General features: G+C 37.7%; 1 protein-coding gene across 1 annotated transcript in view; it reads left to right on the top strand.

The window, feature by feature from the left end:
- Positions 1-15422, top strand: part of RP1 (RP1 axonemal microtubule associated) — a 188005-nt gene extending 172583 nt beyond the window's left edge. Inside the window, exons 52-58 of the mRNA XM_074898945.1 lie at positions 4805-4959; positions 5092-5167; positions 7332-7410; positions 7633-7918; positions 9502-9580; positions 12408-12483; positions 15356-15422. Of these exons, the coding sequence (XP_074755046.1) occupies positions 4805-4959; positions 5092-5167; positions 7332-7410; positions 7633-7918; positions 9502-9580; positions 12408-12483; positions 15356-15410 (806 nt within the window). The 3' untranslated portion in view covers positions 15411-15422. The remainder of the gene's footprint in view (positions 1-4804; positions 4960-5091; positions 5168-7331; positions 7411-7632; positions 7919-9501; positions 9581-12407; positions 12484-15355) is intronic.
- The last annotated feature ends 4209 nt before the right edge of the window (positions 15423-19631 follow it).

Raw genomic sequence — 19631 nt, 5'->3', positions numbered from 1 at the left:
CGTTACCTGAGCAAAGAACAAGGCAGTTCACCCAAAGTGAGCTGAAGTAGGTGTTAAATGAACTACCTCAATATGCTTTAGATTGAAATTTATGGCCCAGTTTCAGTGAGGTGTTTACATGTGTCTAAATGTAAGCATGAAAATAATCTCAGTAGAATTAACAGGGGTTGAGGGTTTTTTTGCATATTTTGACTGCAACTGAAAATTTAAATTTTGTATTTAGGCTTTAGATTTTGTATTGCTTAGAGCTGTTATTTTTGCTTGAAGACTTGCACAGTGTGGGTACAGAATAGGGCTTAATGGCTTTCATCTCCTATACACAAGATTGAAACAAAGAGGACCGTCAAATTAACATAAAGCACATGAGTTATATCCAGTTGGTGGCCGGTCACAAGTGGTGTCCCCCAGGGCTCGGTTTTGGGGCCACTCCTGTTTGACATCTTTATGGATGATCTAGACAAGGGGATAGAGTGCACCCTCAGTAAGTTTGCAGATGACACCAGGTTGGGTGGGAGTGTTGATGTGCTCGAGGGTAGGGAGGCTCTGCAGAGAGACCTGGACAGGCTGGAGCCATGGGCTGAGGCCAACTGGAGGAGTTTCCATAAGGCCAAATGCCGGGGGCTGCCCTTGGGCCACAACAACCCCCAGCAGCGCTACAGGCTTGGAAAGGAGTGGCTGGAGAGCTGCCAGTCAGAGAGGGACCTGGGGTGTTGATTGACAGCCGGCTGAACAGGAGCCAGCAGTGTGCCCAGGGGGCCAAGAAGGCCAATGGCATCCTGGCTTGTGTCAGCAATAGCGTGGCCAGCAGGGACAGGGAAGGGATCTCACTCCTGTACTCGGCACTGGTGAGGCCGCCCCTCGATTCCTGTGTTCAGTTTTGGGCCCCTCACTACAAAAAGGACATTGAATGACTCGAGCGTGTCCAGAGAAGGGCAACGAAGCTGGTGCAGGGTCTGGAGCACAGGTCGTAGGAGGAGCAGCTGAGGGAACTGGGGGTGTTTAGTCTGGAGAAGAGGAGGCTGAGGGGAGACCTCATCGCCCTCTACAGCTACCTGAAAGGAGGGTGCAGAGAGCTGGGGATGAGCCTCTTTAGCCTGGTAGAAAGCAATAGGACAAGAGGAAATGGCCTGAAGTTGCACCAGGGAAAGTTTAGAATAGATATTAGGAAGTATTTCTTTACAGAGTGGCTTGCGTGGCGTTGGAAGGGGCTGCCCAGGGAGGTGGTGGAGTCCCCATCCCTGGAGGTGTTCAAGAGTAGGGTCGATTTGGAGCTTAAGGATATGCTGTAGGTGGGAACTGTGCTAGGAGAACAGTTGGACTAGATGATCTCCAGGGTCCTTTCCAACCTAGATGATTCTGTGATTCTGTGAGTGTGCCCCTTGCAAAAGACTGATTGCTGTCACATGCAGAAGTATTCAAGACACATGTACAAGCACACAAAAATGGTGAGAGAAAGATGCAGTGTAGGTGAAAAATGGGCAGTGAGACTGGAATTCTCATGACCTTGGTTCTGACACTGGCTCTGTCAGTGACCTCTTGGTTGAAAATATAATTTCCAATTCTTTGGGGTTTGTTTGTTTGTTTGTTAATATTTACTTTTATTTATTCCTTTGTAAAGTGCTTTGAGATGAAGACATAAAAAAATCACAAGAAAGGTATAGGTATTATATTACCTATGTCTTTAGGTAAAAGAACAAATGAAAATAGCTCACCTCTGTTGCATTTATTTCTTTCCACACATGCTTTAGAAGTCTTCAAGGAGGGATTTGTAACCACAGTGAAGAAAAAAAACTAGGGCAGTGAAAAACATACTCCCCCAAATCTTTGCCATTTTATGTCCAAGAGAGCTTTAAGCAGCTCCACAGCAGGTGGCACACGTGGAGTTCAGAGTGATCCATTACTCACAAATTTACTTGCAATTTATTGTGCAAAACATATCTGCTTTTCTGTCAGCTTTCAAAATCTAATTTATTTTCTCCTTGGTTTTCTTTTTCTCAGCTAAAAGCAAAACAAGTATTGTGCTAATTGGAATGGAAAGCAGCTGATCATAATCACCTTAACCAGAAGCCACGTGCTGTTAAATTTCAGATACAGCTCTGTCATTCATAGAGTGCCTGAGTAGTTCATCTCTTAGTTACCTTTTACTTTATTTTTATTTGTACTTGGGACTGAGATGAAGCATATGCTAATGGCTAATTGAAACCATCAAAGCACAGTTGATAAAATACAGTTCAGACCCTTGAGTTCTGGTTGTGCACACATGAGCCTTTGGGTGTATTAATGGGGAGAGGCCTCCAGCTGAGTGTATACATATATAGTTTCTCTTCACTGTACCTTCCTTTGAGATGCTTACACCTCAGGAATCCCTGGGGATGAAATGGTGCTCTTTTTCTCTCACATACAGGTTGTACAGAAGGTGACTTTTGCACTACTGTAGCTTTTAAGGCAAAATAACTAAATAGTTCAAAGATAAAATAAAAATGCATTATTCTACTTTCAAATAGCTGATTATTTCCACAGTTAACACTGAGCTCTAATTCACACTGAGATTATAAAATCATTAGAATTTTATAAAATTAATGGAGTTATAACATTCATATATGTTATCCTTATTGTATGTAACTTCTTTTCAGAGATTTCTTTCATCTTTCCTCTCTCCAATCTATTCAGTACACTACAGAGATAAAATCTCACTTGCCCACATTTACCTTATGATGGTCCAATCCCAGTACCTGAACAAAGACTTTAGCCCTCTTCCCTTGGCTACATTAGTCTCCTTCAATTGCCCTTCTTTGTACAATGTACTCTGTGACTTCCATCCACTGTAAAACCTGAACCAAAGTTCATTCAAGTTAATCTAGTTGACTACAGTGTGTCAGGGACATGATAAGACAATAGATCTTACTTGCCTTGGCTGGGAACCTCTAGCCATAATGGGCTTAGGATGTCCGTTTAAGATCAGATGATAGGTCAGATGTGCATCTGTCTTTAGTCCTCTCTCTGACCCTGTCTTCTGGATGGACCTTGGAACTATGTTGTAGCCTTATTTTCAGTCCTGTCTCTGGCCCTTTCTCCTGCTGCTCCTGCCTTGACCACCAGGATGGATCCCAGATCTTTTTCATTACTTGCTGCATCTGGGACTGTTGACAGCTCTGCCTGCCACATGCAGATGTTGCAGGACTGTTACCTGGTCAGTGAGGGCCCTGCCTTTGCTGGGGTCGTGCTCAGCTCGTCTTGTCCACACCTGTGGGGCAGGCCCACTCTTGCTGCTCTCTGACACAGTGATTTAAGAAACAAGTCTTCCAAATTAAATCCTTTCACTCTTGTTTTGAGTTGGTCCAGCCTCACTTCTCAAGTTTCAGATCTGGGAGACTGTGCCAAAACAGAAGTCAAGTAAAATAAAAAGAGAACACTTAGAAAATCCGGGTTATAGCCAAAAATAGCACTGCACAGGCATCTTTGTTCTGTGTAGTGACCCACTCACTGCATTGCATCCCTGACCAAGTATATTGTTTTGTCTCCTATTTCTTCATCTTGGTTGTAACACTACCCACCATATTCCACACAGTCCTTGTATTAAATTTTTTCTCTTATGTCTCACCACGCCATAATTTGTTCTTTCTTAGGCAGCATTAATTTTTGATTTCTATGTTAAAATTAGCTGTTTAAACTTAGGTTTTTACTAAGTTTTACCTTAATAGGTAAAACTTAATGCCTTTTTGGCACTATGGATTTCTTTCCATTCACCTACTCAACTGCAGTAAGCATACAACAAGGGTCTCCTCTCTCGTTGCTGATGTTGGGGAGACGGGCAAGGCCCATAGAACAGAACTGATTCTTGTCCTGATCTCAGTATTTTAGATGATCATTAGATCTGGAAGCTGATAATAACAGCTTGATATCTGTTTAACCTGGACTATGCCTTCCTGACTTCCATAGGATAGTCTGTTTATACACACAGTCCTGTATGGGATAGGTGTCTCACTGATCTAAGCTCTGAGCCACATTCCACAGAAGCCTTCTGCAAGGTCATCTACAGTAATAAAAAGGAGATGATAGGTAGATGATTAGAAGAGGTAAATATTCAGGACCATCACATCATTTGGTTCTATGAGTAAAATGTAAGTAAATATAAACAGATGCTCTGTGTATGCATTTACTTTTAAAGGTGTTCAGATATTGTCATCTCGTCTTCCATTAAATAACTATAACCATTGCATAAATCACAAACAGCGCAAATTCATGGGTGACAACTTCAGCTGAAATAGACTTGTCTTCCTGAGCTCCCTCTATAGTCAGTGGATATGCTCTGTCATAGTGAAGTTCAAAGCAGCAACTTAGGTGCTCTGACTCATACACGAGGAGCTTCTCTCTCCACCACTTAGATGATGAAGTCTGAAGGACTCATCTACCCAGCTAAAATTCGTCTTTGTAAAGGTCCCAAAAGTGATTGATGAGTCTGAGACTTATTTGGGTATTATCTATCAGGCATTTGCCATTAAAAAGAAAAGGGCAACTGACTGCATTAATTTTTTCATAATGTGCTACTGTTACAAACAGCATAAAGCATAAGCATGCTTTTCTCTAATTTAATGTAGAGTTGTCAGCATCACCAGTGTTCATAGCTACAGGACAAAATTAAGGAAAAAATTAATGAAAAAATTAAAATTTTTGAATCTTACTGTAATTTTCAGGTGTTTGAATTTGTAATTATTATATCTGACTGCACATTGCTATGTTGCCAAATAGGTGCACAATGTTGTGGCACAGTCTTAACAAGTTCTCTTTCTGCTTGATATTGCAGTGCTTACATATCATCTAACAGTATTTTCTAGAAATATTTTGAGTGAGAGAAATTTAGTACAAATGACTGCATGTATATATGGTACCCACGGTGACACAGGGGACAGATCCCTTCTCTGGTCATTGCAGAATGTTCAGCAGGAAGAGGACAATGAGGTACTCTCTCTTAAAGTACTTTAAAATTTATCCTTTAATCCATTCTTGTACTTTCTATATGTTCTTTCCAAATCTTCCTATACACTCAAGTGATATAGTTTAAGACTGTAATACTGAATAATTTTATTCTAGTCATTTCTAGTTATCGTGGATGCTGTTGAATTGGGAGAACTGGACAAAGTTGTTCTTTTGATCAGCAGTAAAACAGGTAAAGTACTTTTGCTGATCTCTAAAATCAACGATGTGGATCACACAACTAGCCTCCTGAAATCACTGCCAGTTAAATCCTGATTAATTTCCTTTTGCTATTTTTGCTAAAAGGTAATATTTTATAAAGCAAAATTCTACATTTTGACACATTAAAATCCTTGGATCTAAAGGCTATATCATTATTGTGTCAAGAAAGTAAAGTATTCCTTTCCATACAAGAAAGAAAAACAGAAAATTAAGATGAATAATTATACTCTGCAATTAATATGTGATCTATTAATAAGTGATCTAGGAGAATAATTATAACTCACATAAGAAACTGATATTGTTTAATTTTCCTTCTGTGATTCAGTTATTTTCACAGTTTTTCCCACCTGTTATGTTTTCTCCCTGTGACATTCAGAGAGGGATTTTGTCCCTATTAGGCAATCAGCATTTTTGTCACTGAATTTCATTAAAATCATCATAACTTTAACATCTCTTTGCCTTATCTGTAGGATGGCTATCATGCTACTAAGGAATATTCAGAAACTTAATTGTAAAGTCCTTTAATGACATTTTCCATATAATTTTGCAAATTACTTACTATGTATTACAGTGGACCATTTTCAGAGTTTTCTAGGAAAACAAGGGTTCTATGTTTGCACTTCATCTGACTTTTTTGTCATAGTAACCTTCTAGACTCACCACCCAGTTTCAACCAAATCCACAAAAAAGCGTATAAACATCACGTTTGGGCAGTAAGTGTGTACATACTGATCAACACATTCTGCACCGCAGCATGGTCTGCCTCAGCTGCTGGGGCTTCAGAGGGGGCACAGTGGGGACCTGCAGTTGCTATAGAGGGTAAGGGAAGGACAGGGACAGCCCTGCAATGCTGCTGTTGAGGAGTAAGATGTATAGCTCACTACATTTTTTCCCATAGCTTCAGTTGTGAAAGTTAACTACAGCTATCTGTCTGATATGACTGAATATGGCAATTGCATGTTGCCAAAGGGCATCACAGAGACCATGACAGGCAAGATTCTTCCAGTTGCATTTGAGAACACAATTCACAAAGGAGGGAATTTGGGGCTCATTGGCTCTGTGTGTGTTATGAAGAGAGGTTTGGGCAGATGTATAATAGATTTCTTCCAGGGTTACTTAGATGATAAAGCGCTTTAGATGAGTGTGTCCATATTGTATCTAAACTTGCTTGGACTGAGACTACTTTGGAACAAGACTTGGAACCAAAAATCTCTAAACACAAAACCTCTCTAGTGTATAAAGTCAGACGTACCCTGCAGGGCTGGTCAGCCCAGGCAGAGCGTTGCTCTAATGCATTTATGCTTCTTCCAGTATCTGAGCAAGTTTTTAAAAGAGGTGGTTTGAAATGCCTTGCTGAAGCTCCTGACTCTCCATGCGCTGTCTGGGCAGGTCATAAGTGCAACATGATGTCCTGGATTCCTCCCCAGATGACCGAGCCATTAATTTAGCCTCCTATTGATATAATTAAAGGGACTTGGACAGTAGCAGAAGATATTGGGATGCAGCTTGCTGAACAGGGCTGAAGGGAAAAACAATAGAAGGGAAAATGACCAGTCCTCATGACTAACTAGTGGCAAGAGGTTCAGGCTAGTGTTATAGACAACATGTAGCTGAAGTCTCCAGCAGAAAATTCAAAAGGAAGTCCAAGTCAGAGAGCAATCTTTCTCAAACAGCAGAGGTATACAGTAAGTTGCTGAACTTCCTTCATACCTGCTATCTATCAAGATCTTCTTTGTGTGTGTGGGATGGAGCTCCAACCCTCTTGTCAAACAGTCACTGAGGAGGAAGCACCAGATATGTATTTCTGCTCTTCCTTCTCGAATGAGTCTGCCTGAGTCATGCTGAATCTTTTCTTCATGCCTCTCCAAGGACCGTGAGGACAACACTCCCTTGCTTCACTAACACAAAGGAAATGCTTGCTTCTAAATTTCTAAGTTGAGGTTTCAGATAAGAATAAAATAAGGAACGTTATGATGATTCCAGGATTTTTAAGTCAGTCATTGGCATTCATAAATGAATTAATAAATGAAGTTTTAATACAGTAGGAATGACACCATTATCTCAACAACAGACTCTACCTAATCCCTTGACATGTAATATGACATTTTCACTATACTTTATTTCTTTCTTTGTAGACTGCAAACTGGACATTAAAAAATTGCATTTGAAAGAAGCTCTAAAGGAGCATCCTATCTATGTATTTGAAGTAAACGAGTAAGTATATTATGTAAAGCTAGTAATTTTTTAGTAATTTTAAGTATAATAGTTGAAAACACTGAGCCGGCATTGAATTAAAATTACTGTCACAGAGTGGTTCAGTCAATGGATATTTTTAAAATAAGTCCACCTTTAACTATCCCACATAAATGCATACGATTTTTTTGATTTAACATACGATTTACTTACCACAAAAACATACACGGTTTTGTTTTTCAGAGTTTTTTCTGTGGATGCAAATAAGCCAGAAATACAGAGAGAAATCCCAGTATCTTTTGTTATTAGTGGAGACAAACAAAAGAATGACATAGATAACAGCTTACATAAAGAAGGTAGTCAAGCAAGAAATCTGACAGAGTATACTATTAAAGTGTACACGGGTGACAAAAGAGGAGCAGGGACTGATGCCAATGTGCACATTATTTTATTTGGGAATGAGGAAAAATCTGAGGTATTTCAACTCTCTCAGTCACTGGATCATCAAGACCCCTTTGAAAGAGGAAAAGTAAGTACATAGATTTTATAGGATGTGTCCATTTCTGGACTGGGAAAGCACACTTTCAATCTATGAAAGATCTGTATAGAGTTTAAGGCATTTATCCTGTTTTCCACATCACTAGATGAGATATAGTCTCAGCTGTGTCTGTGTTTCGCCTTTTCACCAGAGTAACCAAGGGACATTTAACTTCTATTGTATCTAGCTGACTCTGTTGCTCTTCTGTCTCTTAGTCCTAAATATATCTTCCTATTGCATCCACTCATCTGCCCAGTTATGCATTTCCTTGATCTGAAATGCACAACATGCACTGCCTGTACATGTGCATATATGTGCAGTATCCCTTGCAGTTGCACAAACTTTGAATATTGTGCTTGAGAATACATCAGTCTCTTACATCCCATCATTTTACTTTGCCATGGAAACCGATGCTGTGAGCCTCACTGCATGTATAAGCCTATAACCAGATAAAACGGAACCATGCACATCAACCTGATCTGATATCTATCATGCTTCAGGCTATGCAAAGACCCCTAGTTCAGATACAGATATTTGCATAAGAATGCCGATTCTCTGCATGATGTCTTAGTACCTTAGCAGAATGTTCTTCTATTTTAATAAACATATTAGTCTGGCAAAGGAATTGCTCCATTTGCTCACCACCTGTGCAATGGAGTGTAATGATGGTTACCCTTATATAGCAAGAAATAAATATATTTTCCATATCTTTCTCCTGTGGATTTCTTGAAAGGTAATGACTGAATAATTAAAACTCCAGTTAAAATATCTTCCTTATGAGATCTACCTCATTATCTCCAGCAGTAGTAAACATCTTGTTACTTGCAGTTGGTCCGAGTTTCTTCAGCCAGGATGTCTGTGAATACCTTCTAAAAGATCTTTACCCATGTATTGTCTTCCACACTGAGGAGGCTATTAAATCTAGTTACCTATAGGCACAAGGAGCAAGTAAGAAAGTGTATTGAATAGTGCTCCCTTTTGCCTAGTACTACATAGGAGGTATCACTGCTCTTTGAAAAGGAAGAATAGATGCATAGAAATCCTGTTAGCAATCCAGCTAAGTCAATTGGTAGCCAGTGATGTCTGTCTTTTGAAAAAAGGATCTAATTTTTAAAAAATCTGTATTATAAAACAAGATAATATTTTAAATTAAAATATATAATACTTGAAAAAGATAATGTAATACTTGAAAAAGATAATGGTACATGCAGTAAAAGCCTTTATCTTTTATGTTCCGGAATATATATTTATGTATCATATACTGAAAACATTTTAGAAGTCTGTATCATTCATAACAGAGCAGAAACATTTTTCTGGTAGATGAAAGTCAGGAAAGAGGTAGGGACTGTCCTACTATAAGTTGAAAAGTGAATATTTCAGGTTTAAACTGAGACCTAGTAGGAGAGGATCTATACCACAGATCTTCAGCAAGGAAAACAAACCCCATCAGGTGTCAGCCACCTATTTTGAAATGGCATTATTACATTTGAATTAGCCTCAGAACTGACCTAAACAAATGTGTAAGATTCCAGACATTAGTATATTTTTTTAATAACTGTATTTTAATATTAAAGGTTGATACATTCAAGATTAAGACCAAAAAATTAGGGAGCCTGCACTCAATTGAAATTGGTCACGATGGGAAAGGATTTGGTGAGTATACTGCATGCATTCAATAGCCTTGTAAAAATCTTCTGCTTAAAGATCTGCCTGACATTTGGAAAGGTTTCTGAAGTCATGCTACTGCTACAGCTAGCTAATACAAATCTGTACACAAATGAGGTCAGTTTGACTGCTCCTGCTTACACCCCCTCTGTCTCTATCACATTTCCCTTGATTTTTTTTTTTTTTTCTAACAAAGATCTAGTTAGCATAAACTTCAGAAGGCTTTATCCTTCAAACATTGCTCAGCCAAAACTCCTATTAGATGTCTTAAAAAACATAGGATTGAATTTTCAAACTCCAGGCTAAACTTTCCGTGCTTTGAACATTATCTAAGAAATGTCTGGGCAAGTTTGGTGCACTAATCAAAGCATGCTGTATCTCCCTCTGACACACATCTGGCTCTTGTGAAAGTTAAACTGTGAGGACAGCACTAGTATGTACCAGGTCTTGCCCTGATGTTAAGTTGGGATGTGGCTACAGTACACTCCCATACGTGACAATGGAAACTGTTTCCGTGTACAGGGTATTACATGTAAACTCTAAAATCTGAATTTTACAAAAAAGTGAGATGGGAGACTAGGGCATATAATATTTTGAGCTTACATTTAGTGGTGCTAAAAACCCCTAGAGATATACATATATAAATGGAATTTGCAGGCAATATACAGCTTGAGTCAGAAAGGTCTGATTGTATTGAGATATTCTAGTCAGGTGAATTTTGCTTAACCTCTATGAAAGAAATAGGCTTAGGTTTAATAAAACCCAATTTATCTAAGTGCATGAGCCACCATAAGGTGGCAAGGGTTTAATTATATCTAGGATGAACCAAGCAAAATTCCACAAGTAACAGTTCTTATTCAGGGAAAACCTAAACAGGTTTTTTTCTTACTACCCAGTCATGTTGTGCATGTTATGGTATCGAAAACCCTAAAAGAAAAAACACCAAACCTTTTGAAATACCTATAATAAACAAAATCCTCCTGCTGACTTTCATCATATTCGTGTTAGCCACTGTACAGGCCCACAATTCAACTTAGAACTGATCTGGGAAGGGAACTCCACACCATCAGAATTTTAGCACTCTGAGATTTGCACAGAAGTCTGCAGGGGAAATGTAGGTTGAACTTTTATTTCCTGGGTCCCAAACCAGCAACAACATGATTATCTTTCCTCCCTGTGTCCTGATCAACGTCACATAGCTACTAATACTCCCTTCCTTGCACAGCTGGTGTGTGTTGATTCATTTTACATCCATGACTACCTTCCTCTAAATTTTTCTCTGAAATTATCTCCAAGTGTCTTTTGTCACATCAGCTGTTATCCTCACAAGCATCCTCAAACACCTCTTTGAAATGTTTCATCTGTTTGCTAATCTTTCCTAGCTGTCTCTAGATTTCTCCATACCTGGAGATTTCAGTGAGGTCTGTTGGAGTTTTGTCAATAAAGGATAAAGCATTAGATTTTAAGCTTTTCAAGAAAGCAAACATGCCTTTATATTCGTTTGTAAAGTGCCGTGTAAATTTGAGAGACTGCAAATTTTTATTGCTGATAATCTTGACTCTGAATTACAGAGATTTCATGAAAGGTCATATATTCCAAGTAGAGTCTATGATATATTAAACCATCCACAAGATTTCATTAAAGAAGTTCCAAAAATACTTCACAATATCAATAAATGACTCTTGTGAATTGAAGATGAAAAATGTAGTTTTTATTATGGCCCAGTTAATTTAGATAGTTTTTTTAAAATATCCAAGAAAAGTGAGGAACATCACTATGCCTTTATGTTTTCTCTAAATTGGTACAATTTGAAAATTAATATAAAAATACATTAAATTCTAGCCTACTTGCAAATAAAAATATTTTTATTGGTTTTATTCTATTTAGTACTTTGTCCAAATATTTGAAAACCAAAATAATTTGTTAGGATACAGTATTTTATCACTAGGACATGCAAAGAGTACCAAAAGGTTTTCAGATACTAGCAGTATGATCCTAATTAGTTTTTAAATGTTGTAATTAAGTATTTGTGTTGGCAAACATGACTAAAGATGTTAGCACAAACACTGTATATCTATAATAAAGTTTTATTTTTTAAATCTTCATATTTTAATATTCTATGAAATGTAATTCTATAGCACAAGAATGAAGGTATTCTTCATACAGCAAAATAAGAGATTATAGCAGAATATTACATACATTCTTAAAGCTAAAACGGATGTGAGTATTGGCCTAAATGGAGATACTATTCTGAATCGTGACTGCTGGAGAAATACGGATATTCACCATTGGGTTTATATAACTATAAATGTATTAATTAGAAAGGAGTAGTAGAATTTCTGTTTTCCTATTGTTTAAGGGCTTGGGTTATCATTTTAAAAATTACATCTACTGATGAAGTCCATCTGTTCTTATTGTTTTGGCAGACACAGAAGATCAAAGCCCACCAGGGGTGCACTTTGAGTGCATTTCAGAGTACTGAAAAGGGCAAAATGGGATTTCAAGAAAGTATTCAATATTATCATGCACTCTATTTCATTTGTCTTTCTTCCTGTTCTATTCAATATGGAAAAATGAGTTAAATTGTAATAAAAATCTTCCTTTATATTTTCTGTCAAAAACATCAAAGACCTTCTCTGTAAAACTGAGAGAAGTTGGTAGTAGTTTGACTCATCTACATTTCAGTTTTATTATTGATATTGAATACATTTAGAAATACTAAACCACACAGGGTTTGGAAATGAAATTGGAAACCTTTCTTATGCTTTATTTGTGTTTCGGTTATATTAAATTTGCTCTTTTTTCCCTTCTACAGCAAGTGGCTGGTTTCTGGAAAAGGTAGAAATCACGGATACATCCAGTAATTCAGTGTATTGCTTCAACTGTAACAGGTCAGTAGATCAGAAATTCTTTACTGTGAGGGTGCTGAGGCACTGGAACAGGTTGCCCAGAGAAGATGTTGATGCCTCCTCCCTGGAAATGTTCAAGGCCAGGTTGGACGGGGCTTTGAGCAACCTGATCTAGTGGAAAGCCCATGGCAGAGGGGCTGGAACTATATGATCTTCCAACGCAAACTATTCTATGGTTTTATAATTGGTTCATCATTGCTCTGTAGGTGCTGTTTTCTTTTCAACAAGAATTAGTAGTAGCTTTTTTAGTCTCTCAGTTGTTACTCTTCAGATTTCTTAAAGCAGTAAGACTTTTTAAACCATGCTGTGTTCCTATCAGTCCATCCTCAGTAACTTTTGAAGCCTCTGGACAATTTCAAAATAATATCTCAGAAGAATATTTAGAGGAAGATATTACACTTTTCCAAGTTATTAAAACTGGATGACTGTAGGATGGAGAGACACAATTTAGTGCCTTTGCCAAGAGAAGATATTAGCATACCATTTTCAAGAGGTAGAAGCTGTCTGGTGAACCATTACACGAGTATTAGTGCATATGTAGCTCTGACAAGCATATCATGGGGATGCAAACAGGCATGGGAGATAGTGGAAAGATAGTAGTATAGGGCAGTATAGATACAAAACTGGAGAAGAAGTCGTGTATTTATATTATTGAGCAAAAGCAACATTAAAATCCTTCTGTTTCAGTGTCTGTTTGTATAGGTCTAAGATATATTCAGAAAATAAGGTAACAATAAAAGAAACCTTTTTATAATGTAATGTAAGAGGATAATGATCTAAATTTAGATGTTTATTTGGATGAAGGGGTGCTGGGGTAAAGGACTTCTAATGTATGAAAAGAAGTGCAATACATGAAAGTGTATTGCTTCAGTCTGTGTCGAACTGAAGCAGTATACTTTCAGAAGTTGAATGGTATATTTGGAGTGACTGTTCACTGCAGTATGAAGTTTACAGCTTAAAGAATTTCAGAATGAACAACAGAAGCAAACACATTCATGTCTTTCTAAGTGTAAAATACATCTGTAATGCATCTGAAGAACAGACAAGTGTGAAAACTTAATAGTTCGCTATTTCTAGAAAGAGGGATGTTATCTGGTGGTCTGAAAACAGAAATGGTAGCCAAGAATATCTAATTTTATCCTTCCTCTAAATGTTTCTGTTAACTTGAAAATTCATGGAAGCCAAATCCCAACCCTTTACCCAAAAAAAGCAACATTTTTTTTGTTCTTGGGTAGTCAGTTGGACTCTACAGTTTAAGTTATGAGAATGTGAGGCTGTTACTAACCTCAACAACACTAAACTTCTTCCATCAACATTAAATTTCCCTTCATTAAACTTCTTCCAAACTCATGCTCAGGTGCTATCTAATCTTCTAGATACTTACATTTAGGTTAGTGGGCACGAGCAAAAGTCCTTAGACCACAATATCACTCAGTATCACTCAGGTGTGCAACACAATCCGTGATGAAATTTTTAGTTGATGTCACTCCACCTTTTTTCTCATAAGAGTTCTCAGAACACACCAGTCAGAGGAAGATTCTTGAAAAAGATAGCTTGCAATTTTTTTTCCAGAGATTTTATTTTCGGTTTTGTTTAAAGTCTTATGGTAAAAACACAGAGGTATGTAAGAGACCCATTTGGAGCAAGAACTTGAATCACATTGTTGATGTTGGGGAGTGACTGACACTGATTGATTCTACAGACTGCTGACTAGAACATTTAATGGGGCCCTTAGCAGGTTAGGGTCCTGTCCTTACCTTAATGCACACCTACTTACTCAAAATAAAAGAATTTCAGTAGGACAGATTAGGAGGTCCACCCCAGAGTACTCAGTGACCCAGAGGCTATGGGACACTTCTCAGATACAGTAAACTGTAAGTCCATGTCCCTGTTCCAGCTCAGACATGGAGCCTCTCATCTCATAGCCTACTGCATAAATGGGGAACGGGTTCATTCTCTCACAAAGAAAAGACTCCTCTGATACAAATGCTGTCTCTAAAAGATATTCATCACTGAGAAACCTGAAAGGAGGTGAGCATCCTTTACTAACTCATTTAAATGCCTGTTGTCTAGCTTACACATCACACCTTTCCTTGGCTCTGGGACTTCCATGAGCAATTTTATCTGCCAAAATTAATTGTGCTTCAGCCTTGAACTGTTTAGCTTCAGCCATATCTCCCAGCTGTTCAATGGTGCAACTTCAGATGTGAGCTGCATTAACGTTACACTGGCTGAGAATCCCTCCCATACTAGCTCCTTAGTAGACATCACATCAAATAGTCTGTCATAAGCCTTTCAAAAGTGTTAGAAACTTTTTAACTTTGGAAATTAATATAATTGCCTCTGTGATTCCAGTTAACACCAATCTACCTGAGCTTTGGACTCACACCTTTTTCCCATATAGTCAATGGTAAAACCTCCATAGGCTCTTACAGAGCAGGGATTGGGCCCACCGTGCAACTCAGTATTTTGTGAACCAACAAGGAGATACAGTGTCTGGAATGGAATACATGAACAATAATCTGCTATCACAGAACAGGTTTCCTTACTCTAAATTATCCCAATTTTATGCCACTCAGTGAAACAATCTACTTGTCACCTATAGGAACAACAAATAATATGAGTGTATATTTCATAAATATATTTATAAAGTTAATTACACTTTTAAATTCTGCATATATGGATACTAAAAAAATCCAAATGCTGTTTTCTTCAGATTGGTTGCTGCTTCTATACAAACCAATGTAAAATCTCTCCTAGAAATCCAAAGGTGCAGAAGCAGGCTTTCATGATTTGTTTGTTAAGTTTTATATGTGCTGTGTCTATGACAGGTTTTTTATGTTTTTCCCTTAAGGTGGCTTGCTGAGGATGAAAGTGATGGCCGCACCATAGTGCAACTTTATCCATAGTTGCTTGATTTCTGATTCTGAGTGTGTTGTTTCTCCAGATTCATCCTGATTTTATTTACTTGTATTTTATCATTCTGAAGGTATTGTAATTTCTGTGAAAGAATGTCAGAACAATGCATTAAAAACATCACAGTGAATTAAACGTGTCTAATGTGAACATCGCATTCCAATCCTATTAGAGATGCTCAAAAATCTCAAATGACTGAAATTTAGAAACCAGAAATTTAAATCTGTAACATTGCTCTGTGGACTTGATCTGAGCATTCATAATGGTAGACATATGTAGTAACATACGCAAACATTTTTGCTTCAGTAATAATTTGTGGGTAAGTCAAATTTTGCTCTTGTGTCAAATCTGTCAATATTTATTAATTTGATGAATCTGTTTCAATTTCAACATTTATCGAAATTTAGATTTTCTCAAAATCATTTTGCAAGCAAACTGCACAACTCTTCAGCCTTACCATATATTGCTTCCTTTTTTTATCAGACCATAACAGAGAGTAATAAAGAATTTGTTATTCAGAAGTTCACCCTGTGTCAGTAAGCCTCCCACTGACATTTGATTGTAAAATCTTGTAGCTGAGCCAGAACCTCAGCTGAGAACCTTCAGATCCAAAGGGTCTCTAAAGAGAGGCTGTTATCAGTAACATTGCAATAGCTTACTGGCAGGCTTAGGCAGCTCCCTTCTCAGCTTGATGACTTTTGCAGTGCTCGTTCTTAGCCATCGAACTGGCTTTCCAATGCTATATGTGTGAATGCCTTTACTTACCCCAAAAAAGCCCAGTTCTTTTGGAAAATGCACAATAAATAGAAAAATATTTAGCTATAAATGCACAAAATAATGTTTGGTTTGGTAGGCTTTGACATTGCCAGAACTGACTCAGGAAGGGTTTAGGATACAGATGAGTCTGAAATTAAATCGTGACTTGCACACCACCTGAAGTTTCATCTGTGTGATCAGAATACAAATATTGTATATAAGCTACATAGGGCATCCCTCTGTTTAATCAAAGGCTACACCTTTGGTACCTTCAAAATTTAAAATCTGTATGAAGATCCGTATTTTAGACCTGTTTCACCCTCAAGGCACTACTGTGTTCTGTAGCAGCAATGTGCTTTCTATAATTGTAAGAATTAAATGAGTTTCTAATCTGTGCTGATGAAACATTGTCTGGCTGTCTTTTTAATATGTTCAATGTTTATTCATTCACATTATTCTGTGAAATGACGAATGTTGGGTGATATCTGCATGGGTGATGAGATTTCAGTTGTTAGTTTGACACAAAAAAATAATAAACACATATAATTGGTCTTGGCAGGTAATTTCATTTTTATCTACCTTATACGTCATCAAAGGGAGAGCTAATGTAAGGGGTGGATGTGATCAGAGTGAGCAATGGAACAGAGTCAATTCCTTCTGAAAGTGCTCTTTTTGCTCACACAGCTACCACGCACAGTGGAATGGATTTGAAATTGTATCCCCAGAGTGCACAGTTCACTTACTTAGTATCAGTATTCATTACACCGAATCACTTTGTTGTGATCTATTATGTGATTTGTTTCATTATTATGTCTTTCATTAATAGTTTGTAATACTAGCTCTCTTTGATGCCATTTCTGATTTATCAAGTGTAAATAATGCCTTCCTAATCTGTTTTTCATTACTAACAATGAATACCCTCCTTCAGCAGCTGCCTTCCGTATTTGAAAATTATTTTCTCTACCTATACAGTGTACAAATTAGGTTTTGGATTTGCTTCCCTGGATCCAGAGCCATATAAATACCTCAACCCTTTCACTAACAGGACCACCGCAGCAGAAGGCTTCATTTCAAGGTCATCATGGGTGCTTTCAGCACATATTACCAGGGGATTACATTTTGATAAGAACACCTGAAATACCATAAGAAATCCCTTTTCAGGTCTTGCTTGGAAGACATGCCAGTTAGCATATTTAGCTCGGGACTAGTGCCAAATTCCAAACTTGCCTCTTCCACATGGTATACAATGTTGTCTGCTGTGTATGGCACAGAAGTCATTTAATCTCCGTCCCTTTCAAGTGGGATAATATTCGGGCAAAAGTACTGGCCAAAGACAGAGACGGAGACATGACAGAGGTGCCACCTCGTGTGCACTCTGCTGTTGCTGCACAGCAACGTTGCTGCCTTGCTTTTTCAGTTCCAGCACCCTGCCCTGCCTTTGAAGAGCCTGGGCAGATACTGACACTGCTGATGCCTCCATGGGGAACAGAGATGCATCATAGAAAAGAGCCTGCTAGGGTCAATGAGAAACCCAGGAATTTGTCACCCATGGGAGCCTTGGAAGGAGCAGTGAGAGAACTCAGTTAGCTGGAAGAGCCAAGGCTGTAGTGAAGAAAAGGGCTTGACTTCTGACACCTCTCTGTGCTGCATCCTGTCCTTGAAGATACGTGTGAGAGGGCAGTGGCTAGAGGATTTGTCTATTATTATTTTTTATTATTATCTATCATTATTATTATTATTATTTAAGAATACTTAATTTTGCACTGCAGAGAAAGCCTCAAGATGGAGATGGGAGCTAAAATATAGACTTTGAAGACCATAACAGACTTTTAGACATAACAGAGTCTGAAAATGTCCATTAAGGATCCAGTATTAGTTAACTCTATCTCTTTTGCTTATCCACTTCTCCTGGTGTGCTTTTATATATATATTATTAGGTTGATCTAGGTGACATATCTCTGCCCATTTAAACCCTGAAGTGTCTCAGTTTCTTTTGCTGATGATGTTAAGGATTTGAAAAAAATAATGATGTTCTGACTGGTTCATTGGATCATTTAATATTCTCTCAGCAACTCCAAGTACTGCCTTGCTGAAACTCATCATACAAAAGTAAGGATTCCCTCCTCTTAAGTACGTATGAGCAGTTATATTGCATCTATCCATCCTGTAGTTTGACAGTTGTGGAAATGGAATTGGAATAAGAAAAAAAAGAAGTACCAAGTGTTCCTCAGTGTTCCTTTAGAAGTCTTGGATTAGTACCACCTAGTCCTTGTGGATTGGTAGTATATGTAAGTGTGTTTGCAAATATAAACATCCTCTGCTCACACATGAATTTAAAATGGTCCCTTGTACTTCTTCTCCATGAAGTAAAGCAGGAATTTGGAAAAGTCCATAAATTCCTCCATACTGAGCAATGCAAAGCAGTGTCATAACTTTCTGTGCTGTGGCTGAATCTTTTGTTTTGCAATTCTTTTGTTGGCCTAAATTCATTTTAAACAGGTGAATCAAAAAGAGGGAAGAAAATGGGACTCTTCATTTTCTTCTTCAAACTTTTGAAAATTCTTTATTACATCTTAAATATAGTGTCATAGGGCATGTTAACAGCCCCTTAGGCATTCCATAAATGCTTTTCCTGTTAACATAAAATATGATGTCCTTGATTGTTGTTTGGTTTCTGCATGTGCAATGGCAGTGAGAGCCGTTGGCACTGTACAAGGCCTGGTTGCAAGCTTGCTTCCTGTGATGTCTTCCCATATGTCTGTGTCGGCTGCTATCATTCGTTTTATATATATATATATATATTTGATTATATTTTAAAATACATATTATGAAGCAACATGAAAGGTAACTGACATCCATTTCTAAATAATTAATGTAAATTTAAGAAATCCTGAGTTAAATCTTTCAAAAATTCTAAAAAACATTTCTTCTTTCATACGTAATATTAAAATCCATATGGTCTCATCAAAGCAGGGCTGTTCTCAGTCATTTTGGCTACTTAAACTTGGTATTTATTTATTTAAACTATTCATCTGGAGTGTATGGTTGAATGTATTACATTTCTAATGTTTAGACATTCTGGAAATACAGTAAAAGAAACTACAGCCCCAATTCACCATGAAACTTAAATATGTACCTAATATGTAAGTATATGCCTAAACCATAAGTATATGAACAGTCCCACTAAGTTTGATTTATAGGCTCCTTAAAGTTAGGTGTGCACCTAAGAACACTGCTACATTGCATCTCTTCCTTTCCAGATCTCATGTGGTGGCATTTACACATGAACCTTCACATGCTACAGAAAAGAGATTTAGGTACGTACAAAACACACATATCAGCATCAGGATGTTATAAGCAAAGTAATTTCTGAAACCAGGGAACATCCCAGCGTATTCTTTGGAATTGTAAAAGTGGGCTAACATATGCAGATAGTTGATTCATGCTTCTTTTCTAAA

The sequence above is a fragment of the Athene noctua genome, chromosome 2, assembly GCF_965140245.1.
Source record: "Athene noctua chromosome 2, bAthNoc1.hap1.1, whole genome shotgun sequence".
In the NCBI taxonomy this organism is placed as follows: domain Eukaryota; kingdom Metazoa; phylum Chordata; class Aves; order Strigiformes; family Strigidae; genus Athene; species Athene noctua.
This window is presented reverse-complemented; position numbering and strand designations above follow the sequence as displayed.